An 18,437-nucleotide genomic window follows, 5' to 3' on the forward strand; every position below is an offset into this window, starting at 1 on the left:
TATATTTGCCAAAGTATCTTTTTGGAGATTCCAAAAACTGTTTAAGAATTGGGAGTTAATTTGCAAAACTTGTGGGATTAGGAATGGAGATAGCTGTGGGAGATCTGAAGACTGTGCTTTCCTGATCTTTAGGAATTTGATTGCAATCACTTTGCCAAAGAATCTGCTGGGCTAGGATGTTCTGATTTTTTATTTTTCCCTTTTGAGGGCTACATTTAATTTAATGGGAATATTAGTTGAGACAATACAGCTTTCTTTGGTTTATACTCCTATGCACTTCTTGTCCTCCACTTAAATATTCATGAAGAATAAATCTGGATTTGACATTATTCTGAAGTCTGAAAAATGCCCAGGTAGTTATCTAGATTACCTTGATGGCATCTTTATGGGGTTTTTTGACCCTGTGGTTGCCATGAAGGTTTGAGCCTACTGGTAACTGTAGTATCTGACATTGAAATGTCCTGTTTCTGTTATAGACAGCTATGTGCATGATTCATTTTTAAGCACGCCTGTGTTAACACTGCAGTTCCTGGCACTGTGGTAGCAGGTTTTACTTCCTTAGAAGCAGGGTTCTCAGGTATGCCGGTAATAACAACACCTGGCAACTGCGTCACTATTTTCTTTTAGAACAGAAGATAGTTCACTATGGTAATAAAGAGTAAAAGGCTTTTTAATAATTATGATACATATAGTGCAGCAATCTCTTAATGGATTAACATTGATCACATTGCACAGACATGAAAATGTGATTGTTCTAAATGCAAAATATCACAGACAGCTTAAAAGATGAGGAGGACTAAACGGCAGGGGGAAAGTGATCTGGAGTGAAATTGCAGAAGGAAAGGTCGAGACGACCACTGTTCTTCAGGAAAGTGGAAATAGTTCAAAGCAAAGTCATAGCAAACACAAGGTAAGCGGTAAGTGACAAAACACCCGTTTGTGTGGAATAAAACAAAAATAAAAAACCCCCACATGATCAACACAGGAGCAGTGAGATGTGTGCACTTCCAAAATGCATAATCTGGCTCTTAGCGAGCCAGAAAAAGGGCATTGGAAGTGCAGCTACGTAAGACACCAGCAAACAGTGCTTAAATGTATAGAAGAAAGGTAAGAGCATGCAGGCCATGCATGGGATGCGTGTTCGGTCACAGGGCTGGTACAGCTCTGAAAGGGCTCTCCGGATTGCTAAGAATGAAGTTGGTTGTCCTTGTTAAACCAGTTGCGTAGCTTTTCTACTGTTGTAGTTGTATCAAGCATCCTCAGGTTGAAACACAAACTATCCCTTTTACAACCTCAAAGCTGGAAGCAGCCGTTAAATATTTAAATTAGCATTTCAGACACACCGTAACTGTGGGGTTTACAATTTAACAGGCTAGACGGTAGGGCTAATTCTCTGAATTCTCCTTCTGTGTAAGCAGTCCTCCTTTGATTGCAGTTACATCAATTAATAGTATCCTTTGGGTAAATGAACAATGTCTGTTTATAACAGGATGTGTTTGACTTGGAACTTCAGATACTGTTTGCTTGAAATATCTTTTGCATTGAATGCTCTTCCTGTTAGCTCTTTGACAAATAGAGAGAGGGGAAAAAAAAAGTCAAATACACCCGTGAGCTTTGGCAGCACCACGTCACCCAGGTAGGGCAAACTGGGTAGCGCAGTTGGAGAAGGTTTACACTACAGTACTGCTACGGGCTCATCATCTCATAGTATGAATCTGCCTTTTAGGAAAATTCAAATTTTACTTGGAAAATCTCAGCTCATTTAGTAACTATTGCCAGGAAGTTTATTCTATTTCTCAGCATACTCTTCTGGTGGCAGTAGCTGGTGGAGTTATTAAATATTCATACGCTTTTAAAATTCTAGCCTGTGGTTTAAATTTGTTTGAAATTAAGCTGGTTTGATTTGGGATTTATCTTTTAAAACCAGAAGGTATGCTCTTGAGGTACTGCTGTGCATTATGAGAAAAAGGCTTGAGTATATGCCTAATCCCAATAGAGATTGCTTTACAGAAAGATTTATTTTATTTACAAGTTGTTTGCTTCATGCAAGCACGTATTATTGATTTCATAGCGTACAGTCAGCATTCTCTAAGTGAACTGTATGTTACGACAACACTGAACTGAACGTTGTGAGAGCTGCCACTGGAGCTGATGGGCTCATGGCATTTCTATTCCGAGCCCTTGTTTCCAGTTGCTTATAGCTGTACAGTACTTTCACCTAACAGACTGAAATTTTCTAGACTCAAAGGTGAGTTTTCTCTTGAAGGTCAAGCCGCAATTATTCAGCTTCTTTTAAAGCAAAAAGAGAAATGAAAACAAGAGCGCTTTCCCTGTATTAAAAGTGCTGTGGTTATTTTAGAACTGAGGCAAGCTAAGTACATTTTTTAAACCAAGCACTGGTACTTGGAGAATGAATTTCTTTTCAATAGAGGAGGCTTGTAACCATTTTTGTGTTCCTACTAATCAAACTAATGTGAGTAAAAAGAGGAATTTTGATCTGGACGTTTTAAGAATTTCTGGTATTAGTAACAATGTCCGTGACTTATCTGACTCATTAAAGTGTAAATATAATAAACTCTTGGCTCATATAGCCCTAATCTTTCTAATCTGTAGCCCTATAAATCATGTTGAATTTTACTCGGGAACAACATGGTGTGTTTCAAGTTTGTTTGTTTTTTCTATATGTACTCAATATTTTTATTCTATAATATTTTTTCATTTTATATACATACAGTATTTCTTTTGTTATACCAGAGATGCATCCTTTTATAAGTTAACCACTAAGACTTACTAAAAATTGGCTGACCAAATAATGTAAATGTCTGTGAATTCACTCTGAAGTATCCTTATGGTTTATCTGCCTAAAGATAAGCTCAAATTTAGAAGTTTTTACAAAGAGAGCTTAATCCTTCAGAAATTGCTTTCCTTTTTATTAACTATGTCTTGTTTCATTGCAGGAGGGGTTCAAAATGGGATTAACTCTTGAAGGCACAGTATTTTGTCTTGACCCGCTAGACAGCAGGTGCTGATGCCAAGAAACTAAATGTGAAATTCCTACACAGTGGTTTTTTTAATTCTGAACACGTATTCACAGATATTATCCACGTGCCAAAAATTGCTTTTTTCAACATGTAAACTCGTGAGGTTTGCTTCTGTAAAAATCCAACTTAGTTCCAGTCTTTCCCTGTACAAATGTAAAAAGTTGTATTTGTTTATGAAATATGAATTAAATTACGCTGTTGTGTTTCTTTCTCTCACACTTTGGCCCAAGTTTACTCTGCTTTATGATTATTAGCCTGAGAAGTTCTTCAGAAAGCTCACACATACCTCTCTCTGTTTGCAGATGTGCAGGCATGATTTTTACATAATACTTCACTTGGCAGCATTTTGAAGTTTTTTAAGCCATTATTTACTATTCAAGCAGTAAAATGATTAATATCTAGTACAAAAACTTCAAATTGCAGTGAAAGGCAGAAAATACTAACCATTAATATATGCTTAAAAGGTAAACCTGGATACCGTGTAATTGATTTCTGTTACTGTGTATGGTTACTATGCTGTATATATGTTGTTATTAGTTTATAAAATCCAGAAGATTTTTAGGTCCTTAATTCATGTTTTAGAAACTAACATATTGTTAGTATGCTAATTAGTGTTTAATGAGCATAGGAGAACTGCTAAATTGCCGAATGGACAAAGTAACTGCCCTTTGTTTGGATATTTTATAGCTGAACTGTAAAGTATGTAATTGGGAATTCATTACACGATAACCATAACTTAAAAAGAAGACTATAGTGTTGCATTTACTTAGGAATTTATGTAATTTTGGGTATAAGCAGGCACTCTGTGTTTACTGGGCTCAATTCTGTAAGTTACTTTCAGCCCCTGAGTGTTTACAGTCAGGCTCTGAGTATTTTTTTCACTGTCTGCTTTACTGTTATATACCTTACTATGATTTTGAAGCTTGCTGCAGGAGTTCAGTATAAGTTAGTAAGTCCTTCATACCCGCTGGTTGTTCATGTTACAGAAATAACTGCACACCAAAATTTTCAGCTGCTAGTGAGTTGAACGCTGACCTGTCTATGCATATTCTTCATTAATCTTTAGCATAAGCAATAAAATACCATCTTAAATCTGTCTCAGAAAATTATCATCATTAGTGTCTTGATGCCCAAACTCCACATTAGTTTAATTCAAAAACTTTAAAAACTCTCGTATTTTCCCCTCAAAACACACAGGTGTGGAAAAAAACCAAAATTTCAGAAGTTTTTTTTTAATATTTTCTTTCCTTTTTCATGAGAGGTTTTTTGTGATACTTACGGTTTTGTCCTTAGCGGTTGCAGTTTACACCAAAAATGCATTTTGCAAACTCATCATCCCATGTATATCTTTATGCCTTGTTCAACAAAGTACTTCTGCGTATACCTTTGAAGTCCACGGAAATGAATGGGATTATTCCTTTGCTGAGTTTGACACATGCTCACATACCTTGCTGAATGGGGGCCTTAACGTCCTACATTACATTAGTCTTCCTCTCTCTTTGTTCAACGTTCATATAGAGTATTCTATATAAATATATATATTAAAAATATATAAAATCACTAACAAATAGAATAGTATATGTTTCATAAAGAAAAGTCTTTATAATTTTGTTTGTCATATAGTATTTTGGAATTTGTATAATGAGGATGTTTAGTAGCCATAGCAATGGCCTTTTTTAACAAATAGAATTTGTATTTTTATTGTACTTTAAAAAGCTTTACATAATAGGCATCTATTTAGTGGTCATTTATTATCGATGGTAACACTAAGATAATATTTGCACATTTTAAGAAACCTTTTTTCTTTACTGATTTTTATGATAGTCGACTGCAAATGGCATGGTAAAATATTACATACCTGGTCAATCCATACAAAAATACTTAAATGAACACAACAGTGCATTTTTAATGAAAAGGTTATGTGATCCAATTGGAAACTGTATTTCTATGTAATCTCAAATGTCTGTTTAATTTTGCCTAAAATAAATGTTTTTAAATAAATTGCATCCTAGAAGACGGTGTTCATTCAGTAAAATGCCCAGTGGAAGGGAGGGCGGGGAGATGCTTAAATGTTGGGCAGGACCTGCCACAAAGAATGGTTTAGTGCTGAAATGTGTCAAAGTCACCTTATATTCTGGAAAGAATCTCATCTCAGCCAGTGTAAAATAACTCCAATGTTTGACCTTTATTGTTGAGTTTGGTCTAATCTGTAATCAGCAGAGAAAAATCTTGTTCTACGTGCAGCTACCTAATATTAGTAATTAGGCAGTCACTCTCTCAGTGCTTCATGGACTTAATTGACTCTTTTTTTTCATTGCTTTTTTTTTTTTTCAGCTGCTTAGCTGCTCAATATACTTAGCTACTCAATGACCCTAGTGTTTTTTTAAGGAGTAAAGGATGTACTCGAAGTCTTTCTGAATCCTAGAAAGCAACCTCTGTAAACCAGATGTGTTAATGGGGCAGGCTGCAGCATACAGTGTTGATGCTTTCAAGAAAAGAAAACTAGTCTTAAATCATCTGGGAATTACCTCCATTGCAAGATTTCTCTTCAAGCTAATACCCCAAACCCATCTAACCTCTGCCATTTGTGAAAATGGGGCTTGGACAGTTTATGGGAATGGACGCTGCCAGGGCTAGCAAGTAAGGGGTATGTGTAACCTCCTGGCAGTTACAAACACGAGCTATTCTTCTTCCCCAGAACATGTCTCCATGTTCTCACTAGTATCAGTGTTCTTCTGCAGAGAGTGCAATAACATCATCTGCTAAATCTTCAGGCTATTATGTTAAAAATATGTATTTGAGAGCAGTACAAGGGGTCTAGGTGATTGCTCTTGCTCTGTTCAGAGTGAACGGGAGTGCTCCCATTGCGCAGAACAGAATTTTGACTGTGGAAGCTGTCTTGTTACAAATTCCTACTCTTTCAATTGTCTATCAAAAGCATAGTCTCTAAAATTTCTAAAAAAAAAATAGAAAAAAAAAAAACCACCAAACCAAACCCAAAACCCAAAGCTTGATAGCTGGTTTGGACTGAGAATGTGAAGTGGTTCTGCTAATTGTGTGACCTTAGGCATTTCACTTGACAGAAGCCTCCTGTTTTCAAGCCTGTAAAAAGGCACTAACATCATCTACTAGATTAGAGGTGTGGTGCTAAATGAGTTGTGAACAAGATATTTTTTTGGACTTGTAAATTTGCCCTCAAACAGAAATAAAAGAAAATACCAGTGCAACTGGGTGCTACCAGATTTGTCCACGCTTTTTTTTTTTCTTTTGGATATCTTTTCTTTTTTTCTTAAATTTCTTTAAACTGTGATCACACTCTGATCTTGCTAACTGCGACTGTATCGCTTTGTGGACGTGTAACGCGAGATTGCGGTTCCACTTGTCAGCTGCCCAGCTACTGCACTGGCATGTCATACCAAGTTGTATTAACACCTAGAAGCAAGATTCCTCTCTTTCTGTTCCTTTTTTGGTATGATATGCACCATTCTTCTCTTCCTACCTGCTTATTACACCATACCTGAGTAACTGAGGTGCTTAGGTTGGAATTCTTCTTAAGTCAAACAAGCTGATACCTGGTCAGTTTGTGTGTTTTCTCTTTTTAACCATTGCTAAATTACTGGCATCATTGCAGGATGTGCTGGGCTTAACCCATTTATTTCGGATGGGTTTGTAAGTGGCTGTCCCTTGTCCTTCCATGTGACAGATGTGATTTGCGCTAAACTTATAATTGATCAAATCGCTCACGCTGGCAAAGATCAAATCCTTCATGTGGCAAAAGGAATTGCATTTCATTTTGGCTTCACTTCTGGAAAAGAAGAAAAAGAAAATTCTCACACTTGCAGAAGTGAGCGTGGTTGTGTAATCCCAGAGGTGATCGAACGCGCCAAGGAATGGAGCTGGCTCTGAGACTTCATTATGATGATTATTTTTCAATTTGTGGAACTAAGCACGGTCTCATTCTCACCGAGCAATTCTGCTTCACAAAAAGAGTCTCTTCTGCAAAGGAAAAGAGTGCCACTGCCTGAGAAATCTCGAGTTAAACATCCAGAGCTCCTGTTTTCATTATATCCTGTCAGTCACTAGAGATCGTCACCCTTTGGACACCCTCTTAAGACAAGAAATGTGTTAATAATTGCAGGCAAGCTTTCAACTTTCTTAATTTGACACTTTGGAGTTTTTGTTGTTGCTTTTAAAATTAGAGGATGCAGAAGTCACTTTAAAAAAAAAATAAAAAATCTCAATAACTGGCCATATGTTTTAAACTGCAACCAAAAATGCCTGCTAGTAGGTGTTCTGTAAGCTTCAGCTAAAAGACAGCAAGTAAGCTTTAGTACACAATTAGCCCCCCTTGTCCCCACATTTTTCCCCCCTTTTAAGACATATTCTTAATGAGACTGAGACATACGTTGCATTGTCAGCTGGTGAAAAGTACATAGCAGTTCTCATCAACGAAATAGAGAACAGGATTTCGAATATATCATTTTGTTCAGTTATTTCAGAATGGTAGGCAACATTTTGTCAAAATGAAAGCCTGACATTTGTAATATATGCAGCCTTCTTGAGATGCTTCAACATTCAGTGAGTGTCAGTGCATAGATTAAAAAACCGGCACATTTATTTATTCATCAGGCCAAAACACTTTCTGGAACTGCAACACTCTTTCAGTGGATTTCATGGGCTGCATGCATAATATTTGTGCGTGACGGGGTAAAGGTTTCTGAACACATGAATATGCAATTTACCTTTTGTGTTTAAGAAATTTCCTGAGAGTCTAATTTCTATATAGTTTGGGATGAAAAAACCCTGTGAGTTTAGTCTCCTACAGTGAATTCTGGAATGGACTGAACGTATTTTAAGGCTCATATGAGTGACAGCAACCAAAATCAGTATATTTGAACTTTTGGACTCTTTTAATTTTTTTTTCCCCCCACATTTTCCACTATTTACTTCACCGAAGCTTATGCCTTGCAATAAAGAATAGGAAGGAGGAGAAATAGATTAGGAAGGAAGTATAGAAGAAAACTAAAGGGGAAAAAATGTCATCTTGTGCCAACATGACATAATTTAGTAACATTGCATTTTTTTGTGAAACTTAACTGATTTGATAACTTCTCTCGTTCTGCCCCATCACCTTTTATGCCTGTCAGGATTGCGCGAGGGCTGCCAAGAAGCAGGTTTGCCATATTTGCAGTCCACAAGAACTCCTGTTGGAGCTATTTGAGCTAGCCAGAAACAAGGAATGTTTTCCTTACCCCCTGTAGCCTCGTTACACAGAGCAAGTAACTCCCAGGGAGCATTTTCCAAGGTGCCTGCTTGCCACAAGCTCCAGTTTCCATCCATTTATCCTAATTTCTAGTAGTTTGTCCCATATTAAAGACCTAGCTAAGTTGCCTAGCTGATGAGGGCTTCCAGAAGGAGGATCTTCCGTACTAAACCATTACAAAATATGCTTTAGCTAATTGTCCTTATTCCGATACTGATTGGAAAGCATGACAAAAAGAATAATAATCATCCCTATTTTCTAAATGCCTATTAATAAATTGTTTATATAAATTAATCTCCTTATGATAAGAGCTTTCCCGAAACAGGAGTCTTGGAATAGACCCTTAAGAATTTTCATCAATTCTGTTTCCTTTGCAGCTTCGTCCTACAGACAAGCTTTTCTGACTAAAAAGCAACTCGGCAAATCTATGCAACTGAGCATTTGTAAAAGCTACTTGGGGCTCTACCATGTGTGGCATTTAAATTGGTGCAAGTTTTAGTTCTTACATGATTGTGTTCTGTAAGCATTTTATTCAATAAAAACAAGATGCTTTTTTGAAGCTTCTGCACAAAAATTAGAATCGGAATATTTTGAGCATGTTTCACTGAAAAGAACTAAATGAGTTCTCTAGGAATCTGTACTGGTTCGCTTTTGAAAACTATTGTGCATTTTAAATATTTTGGTGTTCTTGGGGTTTTTTTAAAGGAACTTCATTGTTTTCAAATAAAGTAATCCTTGACACTGTGGAAAGACTGAGAAATACCTTGTGTGCTGCATTGGGATGCTAATGAAGATATGGTTCTTGGGGGGAAAAAAAACCAACAAAAAACCTATTTGAAGGGCCTTGATAGACTAAAAATCTGGGTTTTTTCATGCTCATCATTAATTTTTAGGGTATGTTAGAACAATATTATCATTCACATACATACTTTGCTAATGTTTTTGTAGTGGAAGAGAGCTACTATAATGGCAGATTAAAATCACCTACCATTTAAACAATGCAGGAATGGGTTCCCTCTGTTTTTACAACCTTGTATGTATTAGAACACTATGGAGAAGCCAGAATAGATCTGAATTTCTGAGACGCTTCAACCCTGTAAAATAATGACATGATCACGTGTAATTTGTGACAGATAAACCTGGGATGCAAAACGAGCAACTACATTTGGAAAGAAAAAAAAGGTAAGAGAGTTTTTGAGATAAGTGAGAGTTCATGAGAAATTTTACGTGAGAATGAAAATGCTCTATGGGATTACTTGTCTGACTGGGCTTAGCCGTGCTCTGTTCCCAAGGGAAGCAATATTTATGTAGTTTTAACTGCTGATCAGACGTACTGCTTCTGAGAAGCAAAAAACTAATCAAAATGCCTGATGCTGTTTCCAGATTATCAGTAGAAGTGTGTAATGATCAAAAGTTTCATTCATGACTTTCCACGTTGTGTGTGTTTTCTCATCCTTAAGGTTGTGAGTCTATACTAAAATCTCTCCTTCGGGGTGTTTAAGGATTGTTAGCATTCACTGTGTGTATTTTGATAGTACATGTAGATTGCCATAATATTTAATGTACATTGTAAAAAGATTAGACAAGGCTGTGATCTGCGTCATCACAACTGGATGCTGTCATAACGTCGCAACGGATTGATGTACAAAACCGAACTAATACAATGTTGTAGAAGGTTCCATTATTTAGTAGTCCTTTAAAAAGGTAGGTATTTTAAAAGAACCAAGTATTATTTAAAAGTCAGAAATATGTGACTAGAGACCTAAGTAAACAAGATAAATTGCCTTTTGGCACTGTAATAAATAAATCAGTAAGGCCACTGAAGCCACATGAGTCATATAGCCATAATGAATTTACTTGAGACTTAGGAAAACAGGGATTTGTTTTCTCAGGACCACAGATTCAGCCTCTCACAGACCTCCCCGGTTAAAAAATTGAACGCCAAAGGGAAAAAAAACATCCTACACGAGGCTCTAAACAATATTTGACTGATCCAATGTCAAATATGTAGATATGTTTACATCAAGGTTGAAGTAGAAACATGATCATCACAAGAGTAATGCAGACTGCGTAGCGAGACAGCGCAACCATTGAGAAATAATAGCATTACTTGTAAAAGGCATTCTCTGCTGAAAAGGTGTAAGAGAAGTTTATTATGGCTTTAGCAGTCTTATTTTAAAGTGTTCATGGAGGGTCATCCTGATTCTTGGTGTGTTCATAAGCAAAGTTTATGGTCGCAAAGGACACGGGGAAGCAATAAGAAAGGCAGTGTAAAATGAGAATGCTCATGTGAGATTATCAACAGGAAAACCTGAATTTTCATGGCAACACAGACCACAGGAAACACTCGCATGATGTTTAACTGATCGGAAAAGATAAATTTTTGAGCATCTGTGAACATATAACTGATGCAGAAAATGCTACTGAGCAATATCTATCAAGTGTCTAAATAGTACTGTATCACCGTGTTACTGATAGGTTTCATTTTTCAGAAAAACATGTAGGCAAACTGTTTACAATATCTAAAGTGACATTTCCTTATTGGTCTATTCGCACTGGAACTGGAAAGGCAATACCTATTGCTGTCCACATGGCATCGCGTGGTACGCAGCCAGTAATTGCAAAGGAGTGCGCTGAATGCTGCTCCTAGGGATTCTGGTGCTTCAGAAGGGAGCTCTGGAGCCAGGAGGGGAGTCTGGGGCAGTGAAACCGTGAGGTGCTTCATACACCGCACGTTCTAGTAGACAAGACTACAGATTGCCAGAGCTGATAGTTTGTAGAAATGTCAAGTCGATCTCCATCAGGATTTCAAGCACAATGCAAACAAGTGCAGACGGATGTCGAAGCATTCCAGACGCTGGCCCCTCTCTCAGCTGTTACCAAGCAGAGAACATTTAAAACTTTCTTTCTCTCTGCCCGAGAGTAAACCCATGGGAAAAGGTACCTTCAGACACATTCCGGCAGGATTTAGGTTAAATAGGAACACATTCTGGCTCCCCATGTTTAATTAAAAAGGAAGAAGACAGTAAGAGAGAGGGGGTTTAATGGTAAATATAAAAAATGCATTACCCCTATGTTTTATAAATGCAAGCTTTTGAAATTTGGAGTAGTTATTTGTACATAGAGCGTTCTAGCTTCTGTTGCTTGAATACTGCTTATTTTTATTATAATTGCACAGATTTTATTAATTCACTTTTATTTTTTTCACAATTTTAATTTTCCTAGAGAACCTTCTGGAAAAGTGTAAAGTATGCTGGCTGTGTGTATTTCAATATTCAGACATTTCTCTCTAGAAATAATAGCAAGACACCTTTCTTTCTTAAAACCTAAAATCCAGTCTTCTTCCTAGGAATCACAAATTGCATGTTGATGTTTCGAAGGGTAAGCAAGCCTACCAAGGAAAGTTGGAAAAAATACTGTAGTTGGCCCCGAGAAGCGTGCTGTCTTCCAGGAGCAATGAATTAGTTCGTAATCTACAGCTCCGTGTCTCCTTATGGTTGTGCTTTTTTTCCACACCTTATGCAACAGCATCACATGGCTGGAGCTTTGGCTGAAAATGATCCAGCGTTACACGCTTGGAAAGTAGCACTTGTGGCTGCTTTCCAGGAGAACACTGGTTGAAGCACGAGCTGCTGGGGAGTTGGTACCTATTTAGGTGCGAGCATACAGAGAAGCAAGTTCTGTGGGTGCTGAGACCTGCCGAAAGGCAGGGACAATTCAAGGTTTTTGAAGTTTCGCAAACTGCTTGAAGAGCCCTGCGCCGCTTTTTCTGACCCAGGATGCCAGAAGCAGTAACTTCCAGTGCCGAGACCACCTCTGCAGGTTGACTGCAGCTGCGTTTCCAGCGGGCAGACTGGGACAGGACAGTAAAAAGTGGCAGACGGTGTCACTGCAAACCCACAACTTGACACAGCCACCTCTGAAACGATTTGGGTAGTATGCTTTGAATTCTGCACAATATGCTAAGGCCCCCCCACCCCCACCCCCACCCCCCCCCCCGTCCTCTTTTCTGTAGTCCAAGTAGTGTCTCTAACTCTCTTTTTAGGGCAACTTCTTAGGGCCACGTTGCTACCACCTTGTAGTCTGTCTTTTTTTATCCAGCCAGCTGTTGACTGTTAGTTTTATTCTGGTGTTATAATTCACGTCCTAATAATGCATAATGAATATATGCTAGAAGAACATTGCCAAATTTATAAAACAGGAAAAGAGAACGGTGCCATACCTTTGTTTTATAAAAATAATTTCTGACCAAAATTCCTATGTGCTGCTCTGGGATTGTCTTCTACGTATTAGCTTTTCAAAGCTGATTTGTTAGGGCAAGTGTGCGTTTACCTTCCAGTTGCACCGCTGTACTGGATGTTTCCCAGTTTCTTTACCGTTGTTGGTATGGTGGGATGAAGTCAGAAAAATGCCTCTGCCTCTTTTTATATCTCCTAGTGTCACTGGATGGCAGTCCATTCCTTTATCTTCATACCTATCTGCATATCGAGATGTAGACATAAATAAGATTATATGTATAAACTGTATCTTATATTGTTCCACCGCTGTGATCCTTATTCCTTTAAACTAAAAGAAGGTCAGAAGTTCAGGATAAGGGCATTAGAGGCCCTCTGCAGTGGAGCCACATTCCAGGAGGCCACACAGTCAAGGAGATTCACCCTGGGCTTCTGGCACCACCGCTGTCTCTGCAGACCTCGAGGGCAGCTGTGGGGTGTGACCTCTGGGCTTGCCAGTTCAGGTGACCATCTGGTGCTCCGCACGTCGGTGTCCAGCAGCGGGCAGGCCAAGTTGCATGTGCCTTTACAGCCATCAGTATAGCAACGGTGTCCCGCTTCCAGTCCCGTTATTCAGAGATGTGCGTATATGTGGTGGGACAAACAAGTCTGTTGCAGCCATCAACCCGGTGCTGTTTTGCAAAGCCATCTGTCCCCTGCTGTGCCTCGAGCAAGTCAGGCGGGTGGAGAAGGTCACCTCCTGCAAGGTGGTGCAAGGTAGGGATCGCCGTTGCTATAGAGGTTCATCAGACCCAAACATGCAGGAGGGGTTGGGTGGCCCAGCAGGCCCATCTTGCACTAGCTCCGCAGAGGTGGTGACTGGTACAGTTGAAGCTGTTGGAGACAGCGAGGAGCCATTCCAGTGTGAATAGGAGCAGGGGAACAAGGCAGCCCAGGAATCCCAGCCCCGCCTGGCCTCATTGACTGTGAAATACCGTATGTGCTAGGATGGCTTGCACACACTGATGGGGTGTCGGTACCCCACTGTAGACTTACACGAGTCTGGGATGTTTCAGCTCAGGATTCCTCCTTGCTCCTCCAGCTCCCCTCTTCTCACCCCAGCAGTCCCTGAGCAGGCACCGGAATCGTGCTGGCGTAGTTACAGCCACATCCATTAGTCTGGTCTCTTGACTAGTTTATACAGGACTTTCCTTTCTGCTCTTGAAAAGAAATCCTGTATTGAACCTCGCTTGATAGGCCTTAATTGTTTTTTCTCCACAGGCTTTAATTGCTTCCTGTGGAGTGTGTGTCTCTGCTGAGAGAGAAACCAGGCTGCCAAGCACCAGTGCTACAGGACCTGTTTGAAGCCTAAGTATTTAAACCTCATGAAAGGCAGACTAGATACTTCTTATGAATCAGTCCCAGCCTCCCTTTAAAGTCTGTCTGGAACTACTTTCTTTGTGTGGCTGCCATCGTGGTCCTCAGCAGTTCATTTGGTGAGGAGATGCTGCTTGAGGCCAAGCCAAATGTACTCTTGATTTCCACAGTGCTCTCTCAGGACTGGTCTGTGGCTATGGCAGATCAAATGCACATGGAAAAGTTAATTGCTGCCCCACAGGCTTGGCTGCCTTGACTATCCAAACTCTGCCACCCACACAATGCTCCGTGACCAATATTCCTGTTAATATTTTCATCCTCCTGTGTATTGCTGAAGGGCTGTGTGCTATTTGCTAGGAATTCCAAAAAAGGGACCAAAGGCAGTGCATCCTCCAAATTTGTGCGTTAACCCAGGATAAGACCACACACCCAAGACTATAAAGCTTCCAGCTTCATCTCCACCACTGGTTGATGGATTAATTCCCAAAGCACCGGTGCCTCTGGCTGTCATAGTTAGCCGTCTCGAGTCCTGGGAACTCCAGGGCACAGTCAGGATCCTGTGCAAGGGATTTCCTTGATGGTCAGAGGAAACACGGCAAGCAGCGATGAAAAGGCAGGCTCTTAGAAGGTTCTTGTGGTCAAAGTCCTCTCACAACTTCCTTCCTCTTCAACTGCATTAGATATAAGTAGCTTTTCTTCTGAGTCTTTCCCAGTGTGGCCAGGGGCTTTCCTGACTTCTGCTGCGGGTAAAATACTCTTTAATCAGAGATGGTTCTGGGGGAGAAAAGGGCGGTGTGTACCGCAGCCCAGCCTGCGGGAACTGCTGGACGCGATCGGTCCTTGCACGGACTGCCAAGCCTTTGGCTGGGCCAGGCCAGGTCATGACAGCTTTATCGGTTTCCTTTGGAAGCTGGGGCTGGGGCTGGTGTCTGGACAGTCTGGCTGGGCAAACAAGCATGAGCACAAAGGTTGGTGGGAGAGAAGGTTTGGGTTGGGGACAAAAATGACGAGCTTTCACATTAGCAGCCTGTTACTGTAATTAAAAGGGAGAGGCACAGGAAAGACTTGCCATTGAGGACAGTGCAGGGAAAGGCGAGAGAGAAAGCTGAGTAATTCTGTTCAGTCGTTGTTACTATGCTGTGTCGGCATTTTTAGCAGCCGCCAGAGAAGAAATGAACCCCATTTCGTGTCAGTATGTATGGGCGCAGCACGCTTCTGTGACGCCTGGGGCATCCTCTTTGGCTTCCCCAGTACTTGCTGCCCGACTTCATACCCAGTGGTTGCTGTGCGTGGAGCCCACGGTAACGCACGGAGAAAGCAGTCCTTCTCCGGTCAACGTGCGTTTCAGCGTTACGGAACTTATTAACTGCTAAGAGCAAGGAATGCCTTGGCCGGAGGGACCTATATTTATGTTGGTGCATGGGAGTATATTTTTATGTGATCCTTTCATGGATTATTATGCATTTAACGTAAATGGTATTGTTTCCTAATAGCCGTTATTGACAGAGTATAATCCATTATTTCAAGCTGACAGTGGTTCTCCCCGTGATTGTCCCATAGGTGCCCCTAGGTACTTGCCCGGTAACAGGCACTTATCTCCCCCGGCGTTGGCAGGCATTGTTCCTCCTCCATAATAATTAGCGTAATGTATTTCTAATCCTATCGCTAGGGAATCTAGTTAATTCTTGTTTTCCCCCTCTGGAATAAGGAAGAATGTTTAAGTAAAGTTCCTAATAATATAATTACCTACACTTATATGAAGTCAACCTGCCATTTGGAAAAAAAGAATACGAACCTTTTGGCTCTTAAGAATATGGCAAGAGTGGGTTATCAACAAACACAGTAAATTCCAGCTCTTGGCTTTAATCATGCGATTACTTATACATATGTGTGTGTCTAAATGCAAATACTTTTTTGCATATATATGCAAATATATATTTATGCAAATATATATTTTTACAGACATATATATACACACGCAAATATATATAACTTCAAACAAAAAACCACCAGAAGATCTTCTGGAAGAGCCCACAATAGCACAGTGCACAATACCACATGAATTAGGTGTAAGAGCTGCCGTCTTCATCACTGCCAGATTAATGCTGCTATGAATCTTGTGAAATACTATTGTCCACGCAGAGTTTTACTGCACTCTACAAGCTTACATACTAATTAATCTCGATTTATATGATATATAGTGTATACCAACTTTGCTTTGGGGAGCTTAAAAAAAGTATGAGAAAATAGGGATATTTTTATTTACTCTAGCATTTTCAGTGAAGAATAAAGGGGAATTTCAAAGAAACTGTTCAAGAATGGAAAGTTCTTGCTAAACTAAAAAGCTGTTGCTTTGCTACAATTTGACAGTTCTTATGACACTGAATATGTGTGACATGCTGTTATTCTAAAATGGCTGCGGCAGTCTTATGTAGAAACAAAAATATCTTACAACATGTCAGAGAGTTAAAGCGGAAGGGCAGTTTTGTCAAACCTTTGGAAGAGGTTTTGTTAGAAGAAAGATCAGCGCATTTCACAACTTAAGCAAAGATGGCTATAATTATGTGTTCTCTCTTCTTTATGTCTGTGTTTTCAGATATATACATCCTCGTACTTGGTTTTTATTAAACAAATTGTTAGCATTATAAAGAGTTACTTGGTCAATTTTCTCTCTCAGCCAAATCATCCTGTGGGTCGGATGTTCCCCCCACTACCCTATATTGTGGTAAAGCAATGGGGTGCAACAGAGAAGTGAGTACACTCCTCAGGTATCCAGTCTTATTCCTTCCCCGCATCTGCTGATCCTCCATAGTTCAAGACCATCTTCTCTCTTGAAGACTTTTACCCAGCATGGCTTTCAATGGCGGACTTCTAACTTTGCCAGAACCATCTTCTAAAGGTACCGTGTTGTAAGCAGTAGACCTCCTTAACTAAGGTTGTTCTTTCTTACTCACACAGGGCTGCCACCGAAAGGACAAGACTAGAGAGCAAATTTTGAGGTGCAAAAGGGAGGAAGGGGTGTTTCTGGGAAATGGGATGAAAACTGGGAAATAACATGATTAATGTTTTCCTTTCTTCACACATATACAGAACAACATCATCCAAAGCCACCATACAAAGGGTTAAAAATTGTTCGAAGATTTTTTTTTTTTTTTTTTAAATCTAAGGACATTAACCTTATTTTTATTGTATCCTTTTTGGGCTTGCCAATACTTTGATCTATCCACAAAGCCCGAGCTTTGCTCCTAACAAGAAAGTGAAGAGCGATAACATATAGTAAGAGACATTCTGATATTACTCCATTTCTAATACCTGAAGTTTTGAATCGGTCTGTGGTTGGCCATTCTGTAGTAGATAAAACTGTCGCTAGCTGAGAGGTTAGGCCATAATGGCTCAGTCAGATTTTATCTTAGGTCCTCAATCAAATTTCACGGGAATGGCTGCAGGCTTTTGAGGCAATGGCCCACACTTCTGAGGTCGGGTACTCCGTAATCCTTGATGCAGCCTTTAGCCAATTCTCTGGCCTTCAGCTTATTATCAAAATGAACAGATTATAAAGAAATTTTTATGTACTTAACACATGCCACGGTAGCATACATTAAAGTGGAAATAGAAAGTCCTGTCTATTTCATAAGGAAAAATAAGTAAAAATATGTATTAATACATTATATTATTATTCTTCACAAATATTGTGTTTCTTAAGCCAAAAAATATCACACTTAGAACAATCTAATGAAATTATGTAGAGGAATATGCAGCCAGCATTTCCAAGGCAAAAAAAAAAAGCCCAAACCACTAAAAGCGATGGGAGAGTTTCTTGGTGCTTTTTCTGTTGAGCTGAATTACTTTGTTCTCTGAGTTGACGTTTTAGCAATCTTTAGCTATCTTTAGCTATAAATTTAGCAAACTTTAACTAAAGTTAATTTCATTATTACTACTAGGCTGCAATGTTTTTAGGTCAAATATTAGTGAGCTTTTTTTACTTCTCATCATATCTTAACTCATTTATGAGCAAAGCTTTTAGTGCAGTCACTAGTACCACGACCTTCTTTCACATGATGTGACCACAAGCTGAACTCTGCAATGAAGATTTTACTTCTTTTGTTTTGTCCCTGATCTGAAGTGATATCAAGTTTCCGTTGTTTCTGGAAAAGCTCAAATCCAAGCTGAACTCCAACGTGCTCTATGGTTTTGATCTAAGTTTGAATATGCAGTTTGCAAATCTCAGGCTGCTCTGCTAGGAAAACCTTGACAACCATCTGCTTCATTTTACTTACCAAAATCTTAGATTTATGTTAGTCACTGGCCTAGCTTCCCTGCAGTTGGCACAACAGGGGAGTTGAATCAGGCCTGTCCCATTTTTGTCCTCGTTTAGCAGCTTGGCAGAGAGAGAAGTTCATATTGAACTGGTAATCATTTACTGTACGGCCATACCATAACAGCAGTGATTCATTATCATTCAGGATGTCCCACCCTATCCATGCATATGGCAAGAGGCTAAAGAGGGCTGAGATACCTACGTCTGAGAGAGCAGCCCACAGA

General features: G+C 39.5%; 1 protein-coding gene across 10 annotated transcripts in view; it reads left to right on the forward strand.

Moving 5' to 3' along the window:
• The window catches only part of GULP1 (GULP PTB domain containing engulfment adaptor 1), a 168,225-nt gene extending 163,180 nt beyond the window's left edge, over positions 1-5,045 (forward strand). For all 10 annotated transcript variants that reach the window (XM_075512457.1, XM_075512460.1, XM_075512458.1 and 7 more), the window contains one exon: positions 2,958-5,045. Coding sequence is in view for 9 of the 10 variants with exons in the window: in XM_075512460.1 (XP_075368575.1) it covers positions 2,958-3,029 (72 nt within the window). In the remaining variant the exon portion in view is untranslated. The remainder of the gene's footprint in view (positions 1-2,957) is intronic.
• The last annotated feature ends 13,392 nt before the right edge of the window (positions 5,046-18,437 follow it).

The sequence above is a fragment of the Mycteria americana genome, chromosome 9 (genome assembly GCF_035582795.1).
Source record: "Mycteria americana isolate JAX WOST 10 ecotype Jacksonville Zoo and Gardens chromosome 9, USCA_MyAme_1.0, whole genome shotgun sequence".
NCBI lineage: Eukaryota > Metazoa > Chordata > Aves > Ciconiiformes > Ciconiidae > Mycteria > Mycteria americana.